Consider the following 18449-nt stretch of genomic DNA (forward strand, 5'->3'; position numbering starts at 1 on the left):
AACAGAACTTAGCAAGTGCTCTGGGTATCCAAAAAGAAAATTGGGGGTAACCATGCATTTTTCAGAGATAAAAAAGCTTCAATATGGAAAAAAACGCCATACATTGCTTTGTATTTTACTGCTTTTTTTTAATTGTTGTTGCTTAGTTATCTCTGAAAAATGCGTGGTTATCCCCAATTTTCTTTTTGGATTCCAGTAGCCCTTGCTAAGATCTGCTTCTCCTGCATACTCATAAACCGGGCAAAAATACCTCTGTATTAGTAGGCACCGCCCTTAAAAAGAAAGACAAGTGAACAATAGTATCCCTACAAGGGGTGCGTATTAAATGTATAATAATTTGTGATTGCAGGACTGTAGCGGAGGAACTGAAAAGAGGGCAGCCAGTCACTGCTGAAACTTTTGAATCAGCCACAATTTTCTTTAGTGACATTGTTGGTTTCACCAAGATTGCATCTGACAGTACTCCATTACAGGTTAAACTGCCATGGTATTGCTAAGAACAGACGCAAAATTCAAATTGCGTCGTTTTGTTATTGCATTTTATAGTTTTTGCTGGTATGGATGGCCTAATGTCTTGCTCAAAACAGCACTGGTGGACCAGTGGGATGTGGCCAGTGAATTGTATAACTGAAAAAATTACATAAAACGGCTGTATTGTTTCACACAGGTGAAATCAAAAGGAGATTCAAAAATGACGCAATATATTCAAAATGAGGCTCAAAATGAGACAGTGAAACTGCTCCCAGGCAAACAAAGGAACGCCTTTTATAATGGAAAGTCCTTGTTATTGACTCCAAAATAGATTTGCATGGTCGTTATGTCCTTAGAAATTGTTCCAGTCATTCTCTAAAATGGATTTAAGTTGGATACACTCACCATTGCAGTCGTAGGAGTTGAAATAATGACGTTTCAAACCGGTTACCCCTAATAGTGAATTGCGAGTTTCGTTAAGCTAAAACACATTTCACAGTAGTCTTGTTGTAGCTCAGACAAAGATTCCTGCGGCAGAAAACTTAAACGAGCAGTGGTCAGCGTATGTTATATGGACTGGGTTCTTGAAAATGTGTGGAACAAAAATTGGTTCAGCAGCCAGGCAAAATGACCACAAATAATGAAATACGATTCCCCTCATTAGTGCTTGGTTTACAATATCGTGTACTAGAAACGTTTTGGGTAAAATTTACAACGGTGTATTAACAAGCTCTTTTACTAAATGAATTGGTCTATTTTTGCAGGTTGTTGACTTGTTAAATGATTTGTACACTTGCTTCGATGAAATCATTGACATGCACGATGTCTACAAGGTAAAGACAGCATTCTTAGTTCTTAATACTCTGCATTTCATGTTAAAGAATAAGGTTATTATGAGAACGATTAGCCCTAAATTATAGAACACAAAGCCCAATTAGAAATTAATCTTATCAATAACAAAAACTGAAATCTTATAAACTATTCTTCGCCACTTATTCTCTCCGTCGCTTCGCGACTCCGCCCAATACGGAATATATTTTCTCCCAACTAACCGTCATTATAAAGCCGTAATGTCGTCTCAAAAAGCGAATTTAGTTTTTTATCGCGATACAAACATTTTGTTAGAGGAAGTTAACGGATAAAGTACAAATCGTGCGCTGATTGAAAGAGAAATTCTTACTTCAGTCAAACTGTAGCCATGGTAATATCCGTACGCGAAATTTTTTTTTTTGGGGGGGGGGGGGGGTGGGGGCGGGTTATTTGAATTTTTGGCTTTGATTTTTACGTCAAAACAAAGAAAATGCAAACATTTACAGTCCATAAAGTACCTAGACAAGCTAGTAGGTTTAAACATTTTACCAGCAAATTTTATTGGAAATTTGTTACCACCACGAGATAAACAACAACAACATGAAAACAGTGATGAATAAACCTTACAACCAGAAGCAAAAATAAAAAAAGCAGCCATACTAGCACCCAAAAACGAAAAAAGAGCATTATCATCCTAGCTTAGATGCCGTGGAGGTTTAAACATTTGAAATAAACCAAGCGGCGAAGAATACTGCGGTCTGCCGTTTGGCGCTTGCGCTAGCTACGACAAGAAGATCAAATTGACAGACCTGAACCATGAAAGAAAACGCAGCAGAGCTCTTGAAGCACTTTTTCTCTAGAGATAAGAAACACTGCAAAACAAATATTATTAGTATTCCTTGAACAGTGTGAGAAGCTTTGAAAACTCAAGTGAAAAGAAATAAACAACACGATCCAACGTCGCATGTTCATTCACAGAAGTAAAATTTTGATCTGTGCGCGCCAAACCCATTTAACCCATTAATGACAGTTTTTGAGCCAATCAGAAACCGTCAATTTGAGACGACATTATCGCAAAATAACGTCGCCTCAGCGCGATAGGAAGATCCCCCAGGATCGCGATAATAAAAGAGAAACAACAAAAAGAGCTCATTTGAGAGTTCTTGATTGATGTACAGCATTGATATCTAAATTTTTAAAGGTTGCGATTAGACACCCACAGGCAACTGCGCCCTGATTGCTTGGCAAATAGGCACATGGAGAACCCGATCAGAATCGAGATTTTATTATACATATAATTAAGATTAAATTTGTTTGTTTTGTTTTTTTTTTTTTTTTTGCAAAGCTCTCTGATCTGTATTTTCTCTCTAATAGACGTTGTGCAAAAACCATGATAATTCAAAAGATAGCAAAACTGAAATAAAGTTTAAATCTAAAAAAGATAAAATGAAACAGGGAATACGTTGTTGTTTAGGTAATTGGTTGCCATAACAACAGGTCCTTACCAGGCAACCAAGCATCTATCTAAATAATGACATTTTCTTAGTCATTTTATCTTAATTTTTTATGTTACAATTTTGTGTTTGTTTGCTATACTGCAAATATGAGGTCAAAGAACACCCGTCTTCGTCATACCACCTTAAGAGCCATCCATTGGAACTGACTTACATCAAACGCTGAGATTCTGGTGGCTGTGTCAGGCCTTTTTCCACGAATCAGGGTGGGTCTACTCCAAAAGTATTAAAATGCACAGAATACGGAGAATTGTGGGTCCATTAAGACGGTTCCTTCTAATGCAGAGGTGTTGTTGCGCGTCTTGCAACTATGCAGAGAAAGCGAATCTTAGCAAGAGCCGTAGGTATCCAAAAGGAAAACTGGGGATAATCACACATTTTCCATAGATGCTTTTAAGTATCTATGATTTTATAAATCATTGATATCTAAATTTTGAAAGGTTGCGATGAGACACCCAGGCTACTCCTTTTAAAATATGTTATAATGTACGAATTTTTATTTCCAAATTGTGAAAAATTGAAAAATTGTGTGGTTACCCCTATTTTCTTTTTAGATTGCAATAGCCTTTTCTGGTCTTAGGGTGGAAGTTTTGAAATTACAATCTCGCATAGAAGATAAACTTCGATCTCCTGCATACTACATCATCATTTCAACATATGATCAAAGTTAATTTTTTAATCGGTTTCAAAGCAAAACTCCACCCTAAGTCCCTAAGTCCAGAATAACTGCCGCAAGCCTCCTTAAGAAACCCGGCTTTCTCGGACCATTTAGAGATGCGCAGAACATATGCACAGGAGTAAAAGGAAGCACTGTCATTAAAATGGACAATTCTTTTGACTTACTTTTCCATTTTCTTCAAATTAAGGTTGAGACGATTGGCGATTCATACATGGTTGCTTCGGGACTGCCGACCAGAAATGGAAATAGACATGCTGGAGAGATCAGTAACATGTCCCTTGATTTACTATCAGCAATGGCCACTTTTAAGATCAGGCATCTTCCAGGACAGCAGCTACAACTTAGGGTTGGGATTCATTCAGGTGAGTTACTCCAGTCAACTCCTTGAGACGTTGAAGACAAATGAAATCATTTAAACCAGCAATGGATTTTGTTGCGATGTTTAAATTGAAATTAATTGACGCCAATAACGAGTTCATGCAGGGAGGGCCATTTTTTACTATAACTTTACAACACAATTGAAAAGAGGTGTCGCCTTTTTAGCCTTTTGAAATCACTCCCAATTTTTCCTTGCAGTTATAACTTGTGTAACAACTGTTTGTGGAGGCTAAACTGGCATCTTTGCGCCATACATGAAATAATTTTGTGAATTCAACTGAGGCTTGTGATTTCACACATGTTTTACGCGGTTGTCATAACCGTAGTCATTGAAATTAAATTCCGCCGGATTTTAATTTCAATGACTACGGTTATGGCAACCGCGTAAAACATGCCTGGAACTAGTCACAACCAGAAATTCCAGGAAACCTCCCGTTCATGCTTTGAAAAAACAAACAAACAAACAAACAAACAAACAAAAAAACAAAAAAAACCAGACATAGACCGATATATTGATGACGGGCAAACAGACTTCTAAACTTTCGGAATTCTTTTTCTGTACTGCCTTGTGCTTGTTTTCAGGTTTTGTGGTTGCTGGTGTAGTTGGTCTCAAAATGCCACGGTATTGCCTTTTTGGTGACACAGTCAACTATGCCTCTCGAATGGAGTCGTCCGGTTTGGGTAAGGCCAGTCTAAAATATACGTGTTATTATAATAACAAATACATTACTTTAAAGAAAACGTCAAAACTTTGGAAACAAATGCATTGTAGCGGCACAAATTGCACTAATTAAGGACACTGACGGAAAGGCAATTGTAAATTGCAAATACAATTTTTGAAGTTAATAAGTTGCTATAATAATTTCTTTAAATAGTTGGTCTGTTACATTTTAGTATTTTAGCTTTATTAAATATTTCTACTTTTGTACTGAAGTAGTACTGAAACTATTTCTGTGACCCACCCTTATCTCTACGATTGAAGCAGATCTTTATAAGTTAAGTTTGTTACATAAGGGACCTCACACACAAAGCCCCAAGGCAGTTCGTTTAATGAGCAAAGCAATGACTTTGCGCATGCATTATCCATTTTGGTAATTTTACCTCCACAACTACACCATAAAATGACCAAACTCAAGATTTTATGGAGAATAATTATATACTGTTGAATGTGAACGTTAAGCCGAGCGAAGAATTTTCTGTTCTCTTTCTGAGCTTGATTGCTGTTACAGGTGATTCAATTACCGGACACTTCGGCCCCAAATCAGTTGCGAAGCTGAAAAAGGTCGTAAATAATCTCGTACCCGGATCTTCTCAATCTTCGGGAGAGGACATCTGGTAAAATTTGCTTTCATGCTTTCAAAATCCAATCTCGTCCCCAGCGTCCGCGTGCATTTTAGGCCAGCGGAAGCCACAATCCACCAGCGGTGAGCTAATCAATAACAGGAAGCCGAGATCTAGCTTCCGGAAAAAAAGGCAGCTACTGTTGACCGAAAAGAAAGCAGCCTTAGGGAATTAGCATGCAAAAAGGCCAAAAAAAGGGGCATCCTCCACCCCTCCCCTTTGCCATGATTGCCATTCATGTGAGACTTCCTTGAAAACAAAACAACACAAACAAACGCTGCATATATTCTGGGTTTGTCGGCGATTTGCCTCTGTCAACCGCGACAGATTAATTTTGCACACCCTCAGGTCGTTTTAGAGAAGCAACAATTTTTTCCGCGAGCAGGAGCGGAAAAATTTATTGGCTCGTTAGTATTTAATATTTGAATGGTGGAGTAAAAATATGGAAATTAATAAAGCTTTATATCGCCTGCATAGTGTAAATTTTAAAACCTTTAAAATGGTTGTGAAAGTAAACATATCAGTTTGAGATAGCCAAGTTTTACCATGACAACACGGGAAAGTTAGTAGCGAAACGAAAATAGAGCCCGATATATAAAGGCTAAATGTAATTTTCAGACAACATTCGAGAAACGTTAACAAAGATATTGTTCCTAACAATTGCGTCGACAGTAAGCACCAACCAATCGATGATTACTAAGTTATTTTTTTCCGCCTTGAAATTTTAGAAACAGTAGGTTTTATAAGACCAGCTTTTTCTAACCCAGATACAGAGGTACATTTAATAAGAAAAGACACAACTCTTGTAAATTTTCAACCCAAATAGCCAGCAACTTGAAAATCTATCAGAAAGATCGACCATTTTTTTTTTAATTCACAAACTTTGTAAGCTTAAAAAATTCATCTTGAAAAACTTATTTTACCTGCACTTGATGTGGTTTATTAGTCCCATCAGTAGCAAACTTAAAGCTCATAAATGAACGGTTGTGTAAAGGGACAACGATCGCTCTTCCCAGCTTTAATATATTTGTCGTTCTGTCCGACCGCTTTCTAAACCACTTTTTCGGCCACTCATTTTGGGAACGGTATTCTTGAATACTCCGCTTTTAACGCAGCGGTATCATAGATTGGTTGTTTCCCTAGTTTCAACCTTCAGTTGTCTTTCTGCTGGGCTGCAGACAGAATATCTTTTCCAGTTCATTTAAGCAAGCTTCAAATAACTCTTCGGTGCAAATGGATTGCAAGTTTGCTTCTTACACCTCCTTCAACAGTGATTGGAACAGTTTTAGACACATTCAACATTGAAAATGAACAGCACTTAAGGACGTTCGCGCGAAAACGTTCTGCCCCACAGATTTTTTTCATATTTTATGTATGGTCAGCTAATAAGTTATTGATGTCAGAAATGCAGAAAAAAATGGGGGTCACCGACTTCGTTTCAGAGATACAGCGCTGGAAAAATACCCTGATTTTGAAAAATTGGGCCTTCGTAACTCAAAATGATCTCCACAGTTTTAAGTTTAAAATATTCAAGATGAGTAAGTGGAGACAAACTATTTTAGTGAAATTTTATCTAAGCGTATATGTTTCGTAAATTAGTCCAACTGGCGTCATCCTTGTAATTAAATGTAGCCCTTAAAGAGGACATTTGCGATCGTCACACAGACAAAAAAGAGTGTAATTCGATGGCGCGTGGACAGAAAAATAGAAAATAATCAAACTTCTGCCCCATAGATTTTTTTCATTTTTCTCTAAAACGTAGAAAATCGATAAAGAAAGTGATCAATTAAAAAAAAAGTGGGGGTCACCAGACATCTAAGAGAGTTATAATGAAGACAAGCTAGCCGCTGTGGTGACAGATTCCAAAGTCACGTTTTTGCGTGACAGGTCAGAGAAGCACTGGAACCTAAACAGGGATATCTATCCCATCATGCACAGCTCACAATGATTGCTCGAGTCAATGTTTTCGTTCGAGTGTGCTGTCAAAACTCTGATCGTTAAGTTGTTTATTGTTATTCTACCTTCAAAACTTATAGAGCTGTTTAGCCAATGCCAAGAAAATGCATCTATAGCCGTTAGCGAGGCGAAAATGTGAGAAGTAAGCTTATTTATTTACCTAGAATGGGTATGTGGAGATTGATTGTACACGGGATTGGTGATCAATAAAATTGCTCTCTTGTAAGGTAAGACTTTCTCGTTTACTATCAAAACTTAAAAAAGCTTACAGGTGACTTCGTTTGACGAATAGACTACATAAAGTATTGCATTTCAATTATTTTGTTATTAATCGAGTCAAGTAAATATATAAATCTCTTCGCCCGAAATACCCACAGGACCGTATCAACGCCTTTACTTGGGCTTTTTGTTGCAACCTTAACCCGTCTAATCGTTTCACGTCGAGTTTTCGTTTTTTAAACTGTGCAACGGAAATGAATTTCCCCCTTTTCCCCTTTTTAATGCTTTCACATCGACCGACATGTGTGTTTACCTCCGTGTATCGTCAACCATGAATTGCGCGTGACATTGCGTGGCGTGTGCGTTACTTGCGCACTAAAGATGCGCATAAACAATTAGCGCGAACGTCCTTAAGAGATTAATTGTTCTCCATCGTTTACCTCGACGTCACCTTAGACCTTGTCGTATTCATTGTCAGCTTTGCAACATATCGCAAAGGTTTGCGTGCCTGTTTCTGTTCAGTCATGTGATCTACACTTGTTCTGTTTTCGTGTTCCCTCACCGCTAAAAGTGAATGTAAAATTTGATTGCATTTCGATTGTGTGGTGGTTTTTGCTTCGCCCAATTTTTGATGTCTTGTGTTGGCAGTCCATTTTCGGCATTTCCTGTTTTGAAACCTCCGATTCAAAGATACTTCAAGTAAAATATAGTAGCCAATCAGATTTCGATTTAGCCCAGAGTTCGTGCTTCCTTGGTGCTGACCAAAAGGAACGCAGCCCCTGGGGACGAGATAAATCAGGAATGTGACACAGCATAACTGCGCATGCTCAACATTTGTAGCAAAAAAACTTTGTTCACGTATTACCCTACCCTTTCAAGATCAATCTTATCGCTTAAACTGCCGTATTCACTTTCAGCTATAAAAATTGTATGTTAATAAGAACTTGTCGCTTTTGAATGAAACGTTTAGTGTAAATCGATACAAGAAACCACTTTCACAGAAGCACAGAAGTGTCAAGATAGATTTGTCTACATGCGTGAAAACGCGTTGAAACGTGAACCGTTGAAAGGCGTTGAAAAGTCCCGCCAAAGTAGTTGACGCGACTTGCATTTTCATTGACCAATCAGATTAGAGAGCGTGATTGCTTTCACCAGATGTTTCTCGGAAGACAAAACATGTGGGTACGAGATTAAGGTCGTAAATTTACTTTACTGGAGTTTTCCTTGGTATTGCAACTTAGTTGTTCAAGGTCTGTAAGAGGTAAACCTGAAATTCAACAATGACAGACGTCTTTTTTTTCTTTTAGCTCTCTGCATTCATGTGAGCCCTGAATGCAAAGTAATTCTGGATCAACTTGGTGGCTATCATCTGGAAGAACGAGGAGAAGTGGAAATGAAGGTGGGCAGCTTCATACATACCTATAGTATCTCATAACTACGAATACTGTGATTGATTGATCCTGAGTGCCTCGACCAACGATCATATTATTTTAAAATGACTTTCACACTTCAAGGAGAGCCTCAAAGGCCTTTGTCGCTGTTGAAGTGTGCGTAGGGTGGTGAAATATTAAATTACTATATTGGGAACCTATCAATGTTGTTACAACTCCATTGTCGGACATTTCTTTAAGGCCAATTGTTGCGTAATAGTAGTTATCATAGTAACGTGTCAGCTCCAACCCTCCCCCCCTCCCCCACTAATTTTCGGTTTTTGTAAATTACCTGTGAAAGGTATGTAGGTGACCTCCCGTTTTTTTCTAAAGTTCGCTAAATTCTCTAACTTCTGACAATGGCAATACGTCATCCAATCGAACTTATCAGTTTCTAACTTTTAACACCGAAAGTTGTCTGTTCGAATTGGGATGCTGATTGTTACGAATATGCAAAAAATATTGTGGTAAGAAAACAGTTCTATGTGCCGACGTTATGCCAAAATTATGTTCCAGGACGATGGATAGTTTACGGGCCCCAAAAGGCTTCTTTTGCGCGAAAAGAAGCTGAAAGGTAATTCGCTGCAAACTTTCATTGATCCTGATTGTCATAGAGGTTCCAACTGATGCCTTTGAAGGAATATAAGCTGCTCAAGTTACCCAAAATTCACTGCAATGTCACTTTACACCTAGAAGATCAGTTTTTGTTATGTTTGGTGGGAGCAGGAGTTGAACTTCAAACAACATAATACGTATAATGCATCAAACGCAAGAAACAACTAAAAATAAATTTTTGGCAGAGAAGCATTGCTTCGAGCAGACTAATGCAAATTAATTCAAGGTATTCTCTAGATCACGTTTTTCTTTTTACCAGAACAAAATGGAATTTCGTCTAATAACTTCCTAACAATGTAGACTTGTCTCGTGTGCTTGAGCAAATTTCTGCTCATGCTTTCAGGGCAGTGTATCGAAAATTATGCTGCGATTTACCTGTCGTTGACCGAAACCGTTGCATAGCCAATCCGATTGCGAGTTTCGTACAGTGTACACAGTTTGTCAATGGGGTAATTTTAATTTTTTTTTTGCTAGACTGCGCTACTGCGGTGGAAGCGCTCCCATACTGCAAGGTGAATTGCTGAAATCAAAAACCAATACTACAAGAAATCATTACGTTGAGTTGGTTGATCACTAAACATTAGAGTTGTCGCTCTTCTCTGTTTAGGTGCCTTTACAATGCTGTATATGTTTAACTTTCAGGGAAAAGGGAAGAAAATTACTTATTGGTTAAGAGGACGGGATGGATTTGACAAACCCCTTCCAGACTTGAGCCTACAAGCGGGAATGGAAGAGCACACCTTCAAGTAGATGTCAAAAGCGGAGTTTTTTGCTCATGGCGTGGACGTCTATTGTAAATACGTAAAGTCTTTTAATTTATTCGCTTCTCTGTAACTTTGGAACCTGATTTAGTATATTTATTCATTATTTATGATAGATAGACAGTGACGGCTGTCAGCGATTTGGTTGACGAGCACTTCGCGTTTTGAAACCACAGGGAAAAAGAAACTTAACTGCTGGCTCGGAATTACTAGTTCTCTTTTTCTTTACTTGTTTTCGTTGCATCCGCGACCACCAGTTACGTACGCGACTTTTTTGGATTGGTCAAGGGAAAAATACGGTTTTTGGAAAGAATCTGGAGGTACCAATCGAAGCATTTCTCATGAATTCAATTCTATGATGAATTACACATTTGTCACTTATACTCATTCAGTAAATATTCTTTGTTATCTAACAACCTCTTGGCCAAGATACAACATGATACAGCAAGAAAAAATTATGAGATAGCATTGTATTTGTTCAAAGATGTTATTTTTATACAAAAAAAATACCTCTAGCAAATGCTTACTGTTTTACTAAGAAAAGCACTATGCGAAATTTGCAATTTTTTACAAATTTTGTTTTCATTCTTGCTTCGGACTTGCCAAATTACTTATTACGTTTAACCTTGTCCTTACTTTTCCCAATACTTTCCTCATTTTTTGTCCTCCCCTCGTGAACATTAAGCCCCGCCCTAGTTCAACAATGTTAAGTACTTGTTTAAACATAATGTTTGAACAACATTTTTTTAATCGAACGAATGTTTTGTTCTCGATCAAATGTTTTGGCTTAGCATTTAACAAAGTTGGTCTGATGTTGAACTCACGTTGAGCCCACGTCCAACAACATTGGACATGTTGTTTAACAGTGTGAGAACGTTTGGCCGGTGATTAAAACGGGTCCTAAATCCTGCTGATAGTATTACATCAGACAAACAACAAGATAGGTTATCAGAAAGGGGCATTTTTGTCTCCAAGCATGACTTCAATCTTCATCGGCATTGGAGAAACTTCCAGGTTTATGGGATATAAGCTAAGGTGGTCTTTCTCAGAAATGAGCAAAAATATTGGTTGTAGTAAAAGGGATGAAGGCCTGTCCAAACTCTCTAACTATAACTCGTCCAGTATTTGGTGTATAACAATGCTTAACAAACTCTAGACACCATCTAACACGCCAACAGGTTGGCCAATGGAAGAAAAACATCAATCCCACAAGAAATATTGATCAAACATCATCTAACATGGGTTGCCAATTGTTCTAATGTTCAAAGTTGGCGGGACACGAGGCCACGAAACGTACGAACACAATTCATTGCTGACAGAAGAACTAGGTTTTCGGAAGTTTGAACTGTTAATCTGATGACGTGGATTCCATTGCCTAATGTTTTGTAAGGAGCCGTTTCCTGTGAAATGATTAATGTATTTTAATTACCAGAAACGTCCACGAAATGCAAATTTCTGTAATAAAGTTGAACAAATTAGTTAACTCACGAAACGCTAACGTTACAAAAAATTTCACATATTAACATCGAGAAACTATCCCCCCAAAATTTTGTTGTAAGGTAACTCTTCCACTTCTCACTTACCTTGTAGCTCTCTTGAAAAGGATTACTGTGGTAAAGTGTGCCTTAACCACACCTTAAAGCCAGAAAATCATTCGTGCGTACATGCAGTGTCGTCACTGAACATTCATAAATTATGATTTTTTTTAACTCTTAGATATTTGAAACATTGTATTTCCCACAAAGATTAAAGATTTTTAATAAACACTTTTATTGCTTAACTACTGGAGTGTCTTCAATGCGCTGACGGGACTTGAGAACAAGCCTATAATGAAAAGAACACGACTGGGCTCATCAGCTGAAACTCTCCTCTCTCTCCAAGCTCTCCTCCTAGTTTATCTCCTACTAGCTTATATCGACAACGATATGAAGCTGTATAAAGTAAGTGGCCTATTGGCGGCCTTGAGTTGAGCGGGTATAAACGCTGTTTGTAATACTGAACTGCATTGCATTTTGATTTATTTTTTGTACGTTTAAACAGATTTTGACTGTTGGAAGCCATTCAAACAGGAGTACCCAACGACACTTTTGGAGAAAATTAATCGCATGTTGTTCTAAACAGCTGAGTGTCCCCACGTCAATCTTGCTTACTATTTAACGTTCTGGGAAAAAAATACCCGCTCTTCACTGCCAGCGAGCAAGACTTTTAAGAAATGAAATTCCCAGCCAGCTTTTAGCTGTTTTAGTGTGATGTCTGTCAACTAGCCAGCAAACTTGAAAATGGCAAAAGGAAGACAATGCCAGCCAGTGCAAGAGAAATTTTTCCAGCTTTCCAGCAAGCGATAGTGACACCAGTTTTTAGCCAGCCGGAGAAGTTAACTAAAAAAAAAAAAAAACCACTAGTGATTTGAAATTACAATTGTTCTGTAGGTCCTTTGACGTATTCAGTCCTGAGTTCAGATTGGGCGTACGATGTTTAATCATTTAAGGTCTCTTTAAAAGTAGCACATTCCAATAATTTGCTTGAGCAATTACAGTGGTATTGTCTTGTACTGTTTGAAAATCGAATGATCTTTTGTCTTGAGAGTCCGAGGAATCAAGCTGGATTTCAAACAAGGTCCTGATAAACTTAAATCCTTCACACTTAGAAAGGTGCTCATTAACAACACTATTGTTGTCACAATTGTTCTAACATAATTATAATTTCAAATCATTTTTTTTTTTTTTTGCAGTCTTTTCTATTTTTGATCATTGCCTGATGATTTTGTTGAAATAAACAACGAAATATTGCTCTATTTAGGTTACCGTATACCTTTAGAGCGTCCGGTTTAAACTGTAGATACCTAAACCCTTATATCAAATTAAAGCTTATTGACTGGCTCTCACTCTATACCAAGAATTTTGAAATAAAGTGAATTGTCGAAGTTTTCGCGACCTCTGAATGCGAGTGTGCGAATCACCTTTTGAAAGCTGACTTTCGGTGATTGTCACCGAAAAATTGGGAGGATATTCCAAATTTCCGGAAGAGGGTAATTTTATTGAACAAAAATGCATGGATAGTCCCATGTGTATTTTACGGCGAGTGGAAGAAAAGCGCTGGTAGACTGCAAGCAGTCCCTTTCTGGATAGTCGAGAGGTCGTGCGAAATAGCCGAGCGCGAAAAAACTGGAGCAAACGAGCGGAGGGAGGCTCGCTGCGCTATGAGCACACCATCTCGACTAACCAGAAAGGGACTGATTGCAGTCTAAAGCGCTGGTCATGTTCTGTGTAAAATAGTTAGCGAGTATTACGATTTCTTTTTTGCTGATATATAATAATAATAATAATAATAATAATAATAATAATAATAATAATAATAATAATAATAATAATAATAATAATAATAATAATAATAATAATAATAATAATAATAATAATAATAATAACGAACAGCCAATTCTGTGAGTTGTCTTTCGTGAGTTACAGCAGTGAGTTCAGGATTCAGGATTTTCAGGAAATTCAGGATCTTGCCGGCAAGATCTTGAATTTGATTTGCAAAAATTCAAGATCTTGCCGGCAAGATCTTGAATTTTCAAGATCTTGCAACTCACAGGCCTTAACTCACCACTGCTAACTCACCGTTACTAACTTACTGCCTTGTCAAACTCTGCGTCTGTACTCTGATAACGCACAGATGACGTCAAAACGTGGTGAGAACAAAGAAGTACGCTACGAGCCGAAGGCGAGTAGCGTGACTGATGTTCAAAAATTTGCCTGTGTTTGTCCACTACTCGCAAAATCAGTTTGCAAAACTTTGTTGACCAGTCGCTCTGGTTGGACTCTAGACTCTGATCACGTGTGCCGGTCACACCACTCGATGACGTCAATCGTGCGTCTATACTCTAATCACACACTCCTCTAGACCAATCATAACGCGAGTTTTACACAGTTCATTGTATAAATAGAGATAGAAAGGACAACACATGATGGAAAACAGTGTATCATCCGTTATTAGACTGTTATTTCCAGGCGCGCTACTTGCCTTCAAATTTCATTGGTAAAAATGGTGTTAGAGCGAAAAGTAAAATACGATTTTTTACGAGCGTGACGGGGGTCCTGAAAAAACAAACGAGACATTTTTTACCCAGCACTTCTCAGCAAGCTAAATATTTAGAAACGTTCCAGTCAGTATTCAATTCCCAGCCAGCTCTATTCCAACCTGCAAAGCGGGTTTTAAGTCGAGCGGCCCCATCAGGTACTCCTGTTCAAATTATTAAAGCTAATGGTTACATCGACCAAGTACCAAAACATCCCGCGTGAACGCCTCCAGCCGTCTGGTCTTGTGAATTGCCAAAGTGAATTACGAGCGTTTACGCGAGCCCCGACATCCAAACAAACTGCACTGTATCATTTACGAGATAAGTATATGTAATCAACTGGTGACGAGTGAAATTAGGAAATAATTTCACTTGTCAAAATTGTAATAATTTCGCTCGCCTAAAAGGCTCAGAAATTATAAGAATTTTGACAAAACGCAAGTGAAATTATTTCCTAATTTCACGAGTATACCATTTGATTACCTTTTAATATCATGGGTATCACGCTCACAACGTGATCGGTTCCGTCCAAGAGACTATGTCTCTTGTTCCGTCTTGTTTACAATGACACGCAGTCGAAAAACCGCTCGAGTACTTTATCCAACTTCTCAGGATGAGCCGTCTCAGGGTTTTCCTCAAGGCCATTTTTATCACATCAGTTCTAAAAAGTCCTCACCCAGTTAATTGTGCTCTTTCGCGTATTTAGGCTTTCTGCAGCGTCTTTTAATGCCGTAACTTCTTTCATCCCAGTAACATCTTTAAAGCTGGACGCTATTTTGGCACTGAGATATAGGAAACGTTGCTATAGCAATTTTGAAATTTCACATGTAAAATTATATATTAACAGTAAAATATCGCGCCAAAATTAAGGAGTAATTTGTCACCCATGATATTATAAAGATAATACGGCTAACAAACAACCTCGTTCCCAGGGTCCTCTTTCTTTTTTTCTTGAGAAAAGAGACCTGGTTGCGGCTGGTCACTTCAACAAACTTCTCCCCAGTCGGGCTAGACTCGAAAAAGCCGAACAGAAATTTTCAAGCGGGCACGAAAGGAAGAGAAATGCGAGAATTTTTTTGCAGCTCCATACAAAATCGTATTTATCTTTATTAGAATCTAGTGCACTTATGTCCAGGATCGATCTTGTTAGCAAGCAGTTGCTAGCAAATTATTTTCGCAATTGTCGCAAAGAAAACGGCTATTAAAAAAGTATAGAAGAAATAGCAAAAATCGCAAAAGTAACAAGACATTTTCTTGCCATGTAAAAAGACTGAGTAACAAATATGGCGAAAATAGCAAGAATGACAGATATGACGAAAATCAAAACTTAGCAAATTATTTTCGCAATTGTCGCAAAGAAAACGGCTATTAGAAAAGTATAGAAGAAATAGCAAAAATCGCAAAAGTGACAAGACATTTTCTTGCCATGTGAAAAGACTGAGTAAAAAATATCATTACAAATATCGCAAAAATCGCAATAATAACAAATGTAACAAGATTCAAGACTTAGAAGAAGATGATTGCAAGAAGAACCTAGCCTGCGTCACAGACGGACTATAACCCCCGGGGGTCATAGTCCGTCTGTGACGCAGGCTACAAGAACCCCGAAATGTCCGCAAATATCGCAAAAGTAACAAGGATTTTCCTTGCTAGCTAAAAACATTCATTACAAATATCGCAAAAATCGCAAGAATAACGATGGATAACAATAAAAGATGAAGGCAAGAAGGGCCCCGAAATGTCCGCAAAATCTTTTTCTAAGTCTTGAATCTTGTTACATTTGTTATTCTTGCGAGTTTTGCGATATTTGTAATGAATGGTTTTAGCTAGCAAGAAAAATCCTTGTTACTTTTGCGATATTTGCGGACATTTCGGTAGCTGTGCCATGTGGCTTGAAATGATTTTATGTTTGGATGATGAAAACAAATAATTATTTTTAGTGAAGACAAGATGCATGTGAAAGTGAAATGACTGTGAGATAACAGATTTGTGAACATTAAAACTAACACCCACTCTTCCTGAACTGAAAACTGTTTACCGTGAGTTTGCCTACTGTTTTGAACTTACATCTACTACTTGTTATCCTGAATTCTATGCTATCTTGAATAAGGTCATACGCTGAGGACTAAAACAATGTTTTTCATTTTTGTTGTTGGAAGTAAGAATGTGCTGGTGTGCAGCTGCAACAAACAGTCTTGCATCACGGATGGAGCCTGTTTGGTTTACCTGGATCGATTTCCAAGTGGACATATTCGTCAGTACAAGACGTGCAGCAAACCTGGGGAAGGATACATGTATCATTTCTTATGCAATGACCCTAAGCCAGACGTGCACTGTTGTTATTTCAACATGTGCAATGCTGATGTACATCTTACCTTTCCCCCAACAAAAGCAACAACTTTGACATCTAACAGTGGCCAAGGTATATTCTGGGATATCTGGTATTTCTTAAAAATGTTCTTGTTATTCGGTAGAAAAAAAAATTTATTTCCGCCATGGCCAGGACTACAACTCACAAATGTTTTGACCGAGTGAAGAAACCTGGAGGTCTGGGGTGGGTGACTGTCACAAGGGAAAGAAAGAAAAAAATGGGGCAGCATTTCTAAAAGCAGCAGTCATGCTACTGAGTGACACTTGATAACTAAAGCTAAACTAGACTTAGTGTGATATGCTGGCAGGCATGAGTTGGTCTGGCGTTCATATGAGAAAAAGTTGTCCTGGTTAGCTGGATCACCCTCCCTTCAAAACAGTGTGACTCTGCCAGTTGGTTCACCTGGCTAGCTGTCGTCATGTAAACACTTCAATGCAGCATTTTGGAGGGAAGTGTATGAAAAGTTGGTTAGGACACTACAGGAAACCCTTCTACCCAAGACAACTTTACTCCATATGAAGTGTTTAGGTCTCTCGATTTAGTATGAACATATATACACTAGTTTAAGGATAGTGTATACTTAAACAGAAATATTTTTGCCCAATTTATTACTATGCAGGAAAAGCAGATATTAGCGAGCTCGAGGGCTTTTGGAATCCAAAAAGAAAATTGGGAGTAATCACACATTTTTGAGAGATAATTAGGCAACAACAATTCTTAAAAGCACTAAAATACAAAGCAATGTATGGCATTTTTTCCCAAATCGAAGATTAATTTATTATCTCTGAAGAATGAATGGTTACCCCCAATTTTCTTTGTGGATACCAAGAGCACTTGTTAAGTTCTGCTTTCTCTGCTTAGTTTTAAACCACACAAAAATATTTTGTTTATTAGTGGGCACAACCCTGCCATAGGAAAGATGCGCAGAACGTATGCGCAGTAACGAAAGTAGGCACCATCCTTTAGCTTATGTTCTACATGTACATTTTTTTTCTTTTTAGGTTCAAATGATGGTAGTGGTAGTGAACTAAGTACAGTAGCTTTCGCTGCAGCAATTGCAGGTCCAATGTGTGTGATATGTGCCCTGATAATGGTGCTCATTTGTTGGCACGAGAAGCGTCAGCCCATAAACCCACGACAAGACCGTGATGGAGACTTCTTTTAAGATCTTGGAGCTTTGAATCTACTTGCTGTAAAAATTTCTCCGGCGACTTCGCAAGGATTTCTATGAACTCTTCTTTGTTCAGAACGAAAGGAGCAAACACAAAAACTGGAATAGCAAGACCGAGATGAAAGGCCTAACCATCCACACCTAAATATACCGTAACAACCTGCGTATACTAAAGCACATAACTCAACCATTGGATACCGTAGCCAAACGCAGGAAAATACAAATCTTATGGACGCACAGCCGTGGTAGGTTGAGAAATGCCCCATGATGACGAGCGCTATGTTGTAAATAATGGTAATTGAACTAAGTGGAGTGCAATTTGGTCTGAAATGAAAATCGAACGAGCGCGCAGCGCGAGCTTGATTTGAAATCACAAGTATGATTTCAGACCAAAATTGCACGACACAAAGTTGAATTACCACTTTATTACACCCATTTTGAAATCACAGTATCATTGTCAATATCAACATTCTATTTTTGTTACTTCATTTCCATTTTGATGGGCTAAAGAAAAGATGCGATTTAGAGCAAAAAATGGTGCAATTTGGAAATGAATCGCAGTGTTGAGAGCCAATCAGATTGCAAGGATCACCAGTGATTTCAAAATGTGTGTAATAAATAACATGGCATAACATATCCTTTGTTTAAACACGATAGG

The 18449-nt window shown here is 38.1% G+C and overlaps 2 protein-coding genes across 10 annotated transcripts in view; both read left to right on the plus strand.

The window, feature by feature from the left end:
* LOC146481156 (atrial natriuretic peptide receptor 1-like) overlaps nt 1-11954 on the plus strand; it is an 82302-nt gene extending 70348 nt beyond the window's left edge. For all 9 annotated transcript variants that reach the window (XM_085108798.1, XM_085108802.1, XM_085108803.1 and 6 more), the window contains 6 exons: nt 350-473; nt 1236-1304; nt 3662-3836; nt 4435-4533; nt 8676-8767; nt 10056-11954. In XM_085108798.1, the coding sequence (XP_084964924.1) occupies nt 350-473; nt 1236-1304; nt 3662-3836; nt 4435-4533; nt 8676-8767; nt 10056-10163 (667 nt within the window). In that variant the 3' untranslated portion in view covers nt 10164-11954. The remainder of the gene's footprint in view (nt 1-349; nt 474-1235; nt 1305-3661; nt 3837-4434; nt 4534-8675; nt 8768-10055) is intronic.
* Nucleotides 11955-16126: 4172 nt separating this feature from the next.
* On the plus strand, nt 16127-17785 carry LOC146481157 (uncharacterized). The gene is made up of 2 exons (XM_085109017.1): nt 16127-16671; nt 17622-17785. The coding sequence occupies exons 1-2, from the start codon at nt 16383-16385 to the stop codon at nt 17783-17785; spliced, it is 453 nt and encodes a 150-aa protein (XP_084965143.1). The 5' UTR covers nt 16127-16382.
* Nucleotides 17786-18449: the final 664 nt, after the last annotated feature.

The sequence above is a fragment of the Pavona decussata genome, unplaced genomic scaffold (assembly GCF_977016875.1).
Source record: "Pavona decussata unplaced genomic scaffold, jaPavDecu1.1 SCAFFOLD_51, whole genome shotgun sequence".
Lineage (NCBI taxonomy): Eukaryota > Metazoa > Cnidaria > Anthozoa > Scleractinia > Agariciidae > Pavona > Pavona decussata.

Excerpts from the sequence above, each read along its gene's own strand:
- LOC146481157 (XM_085109017.1), top strand. The coding sequence starts at position 16,383 with ATGTTTTTCATTTTTGTTGTTGGAAGTAAGAATGTGCTGGTGTGCAGC. Across the intron at positions 16,672-17,621 it reads GACATCTAACAGTGGCCAAG|GTTCAAATGATGGTAGTGGT; the intron begins GTATATTCTGGG and ends TTTTCTTTTTAG.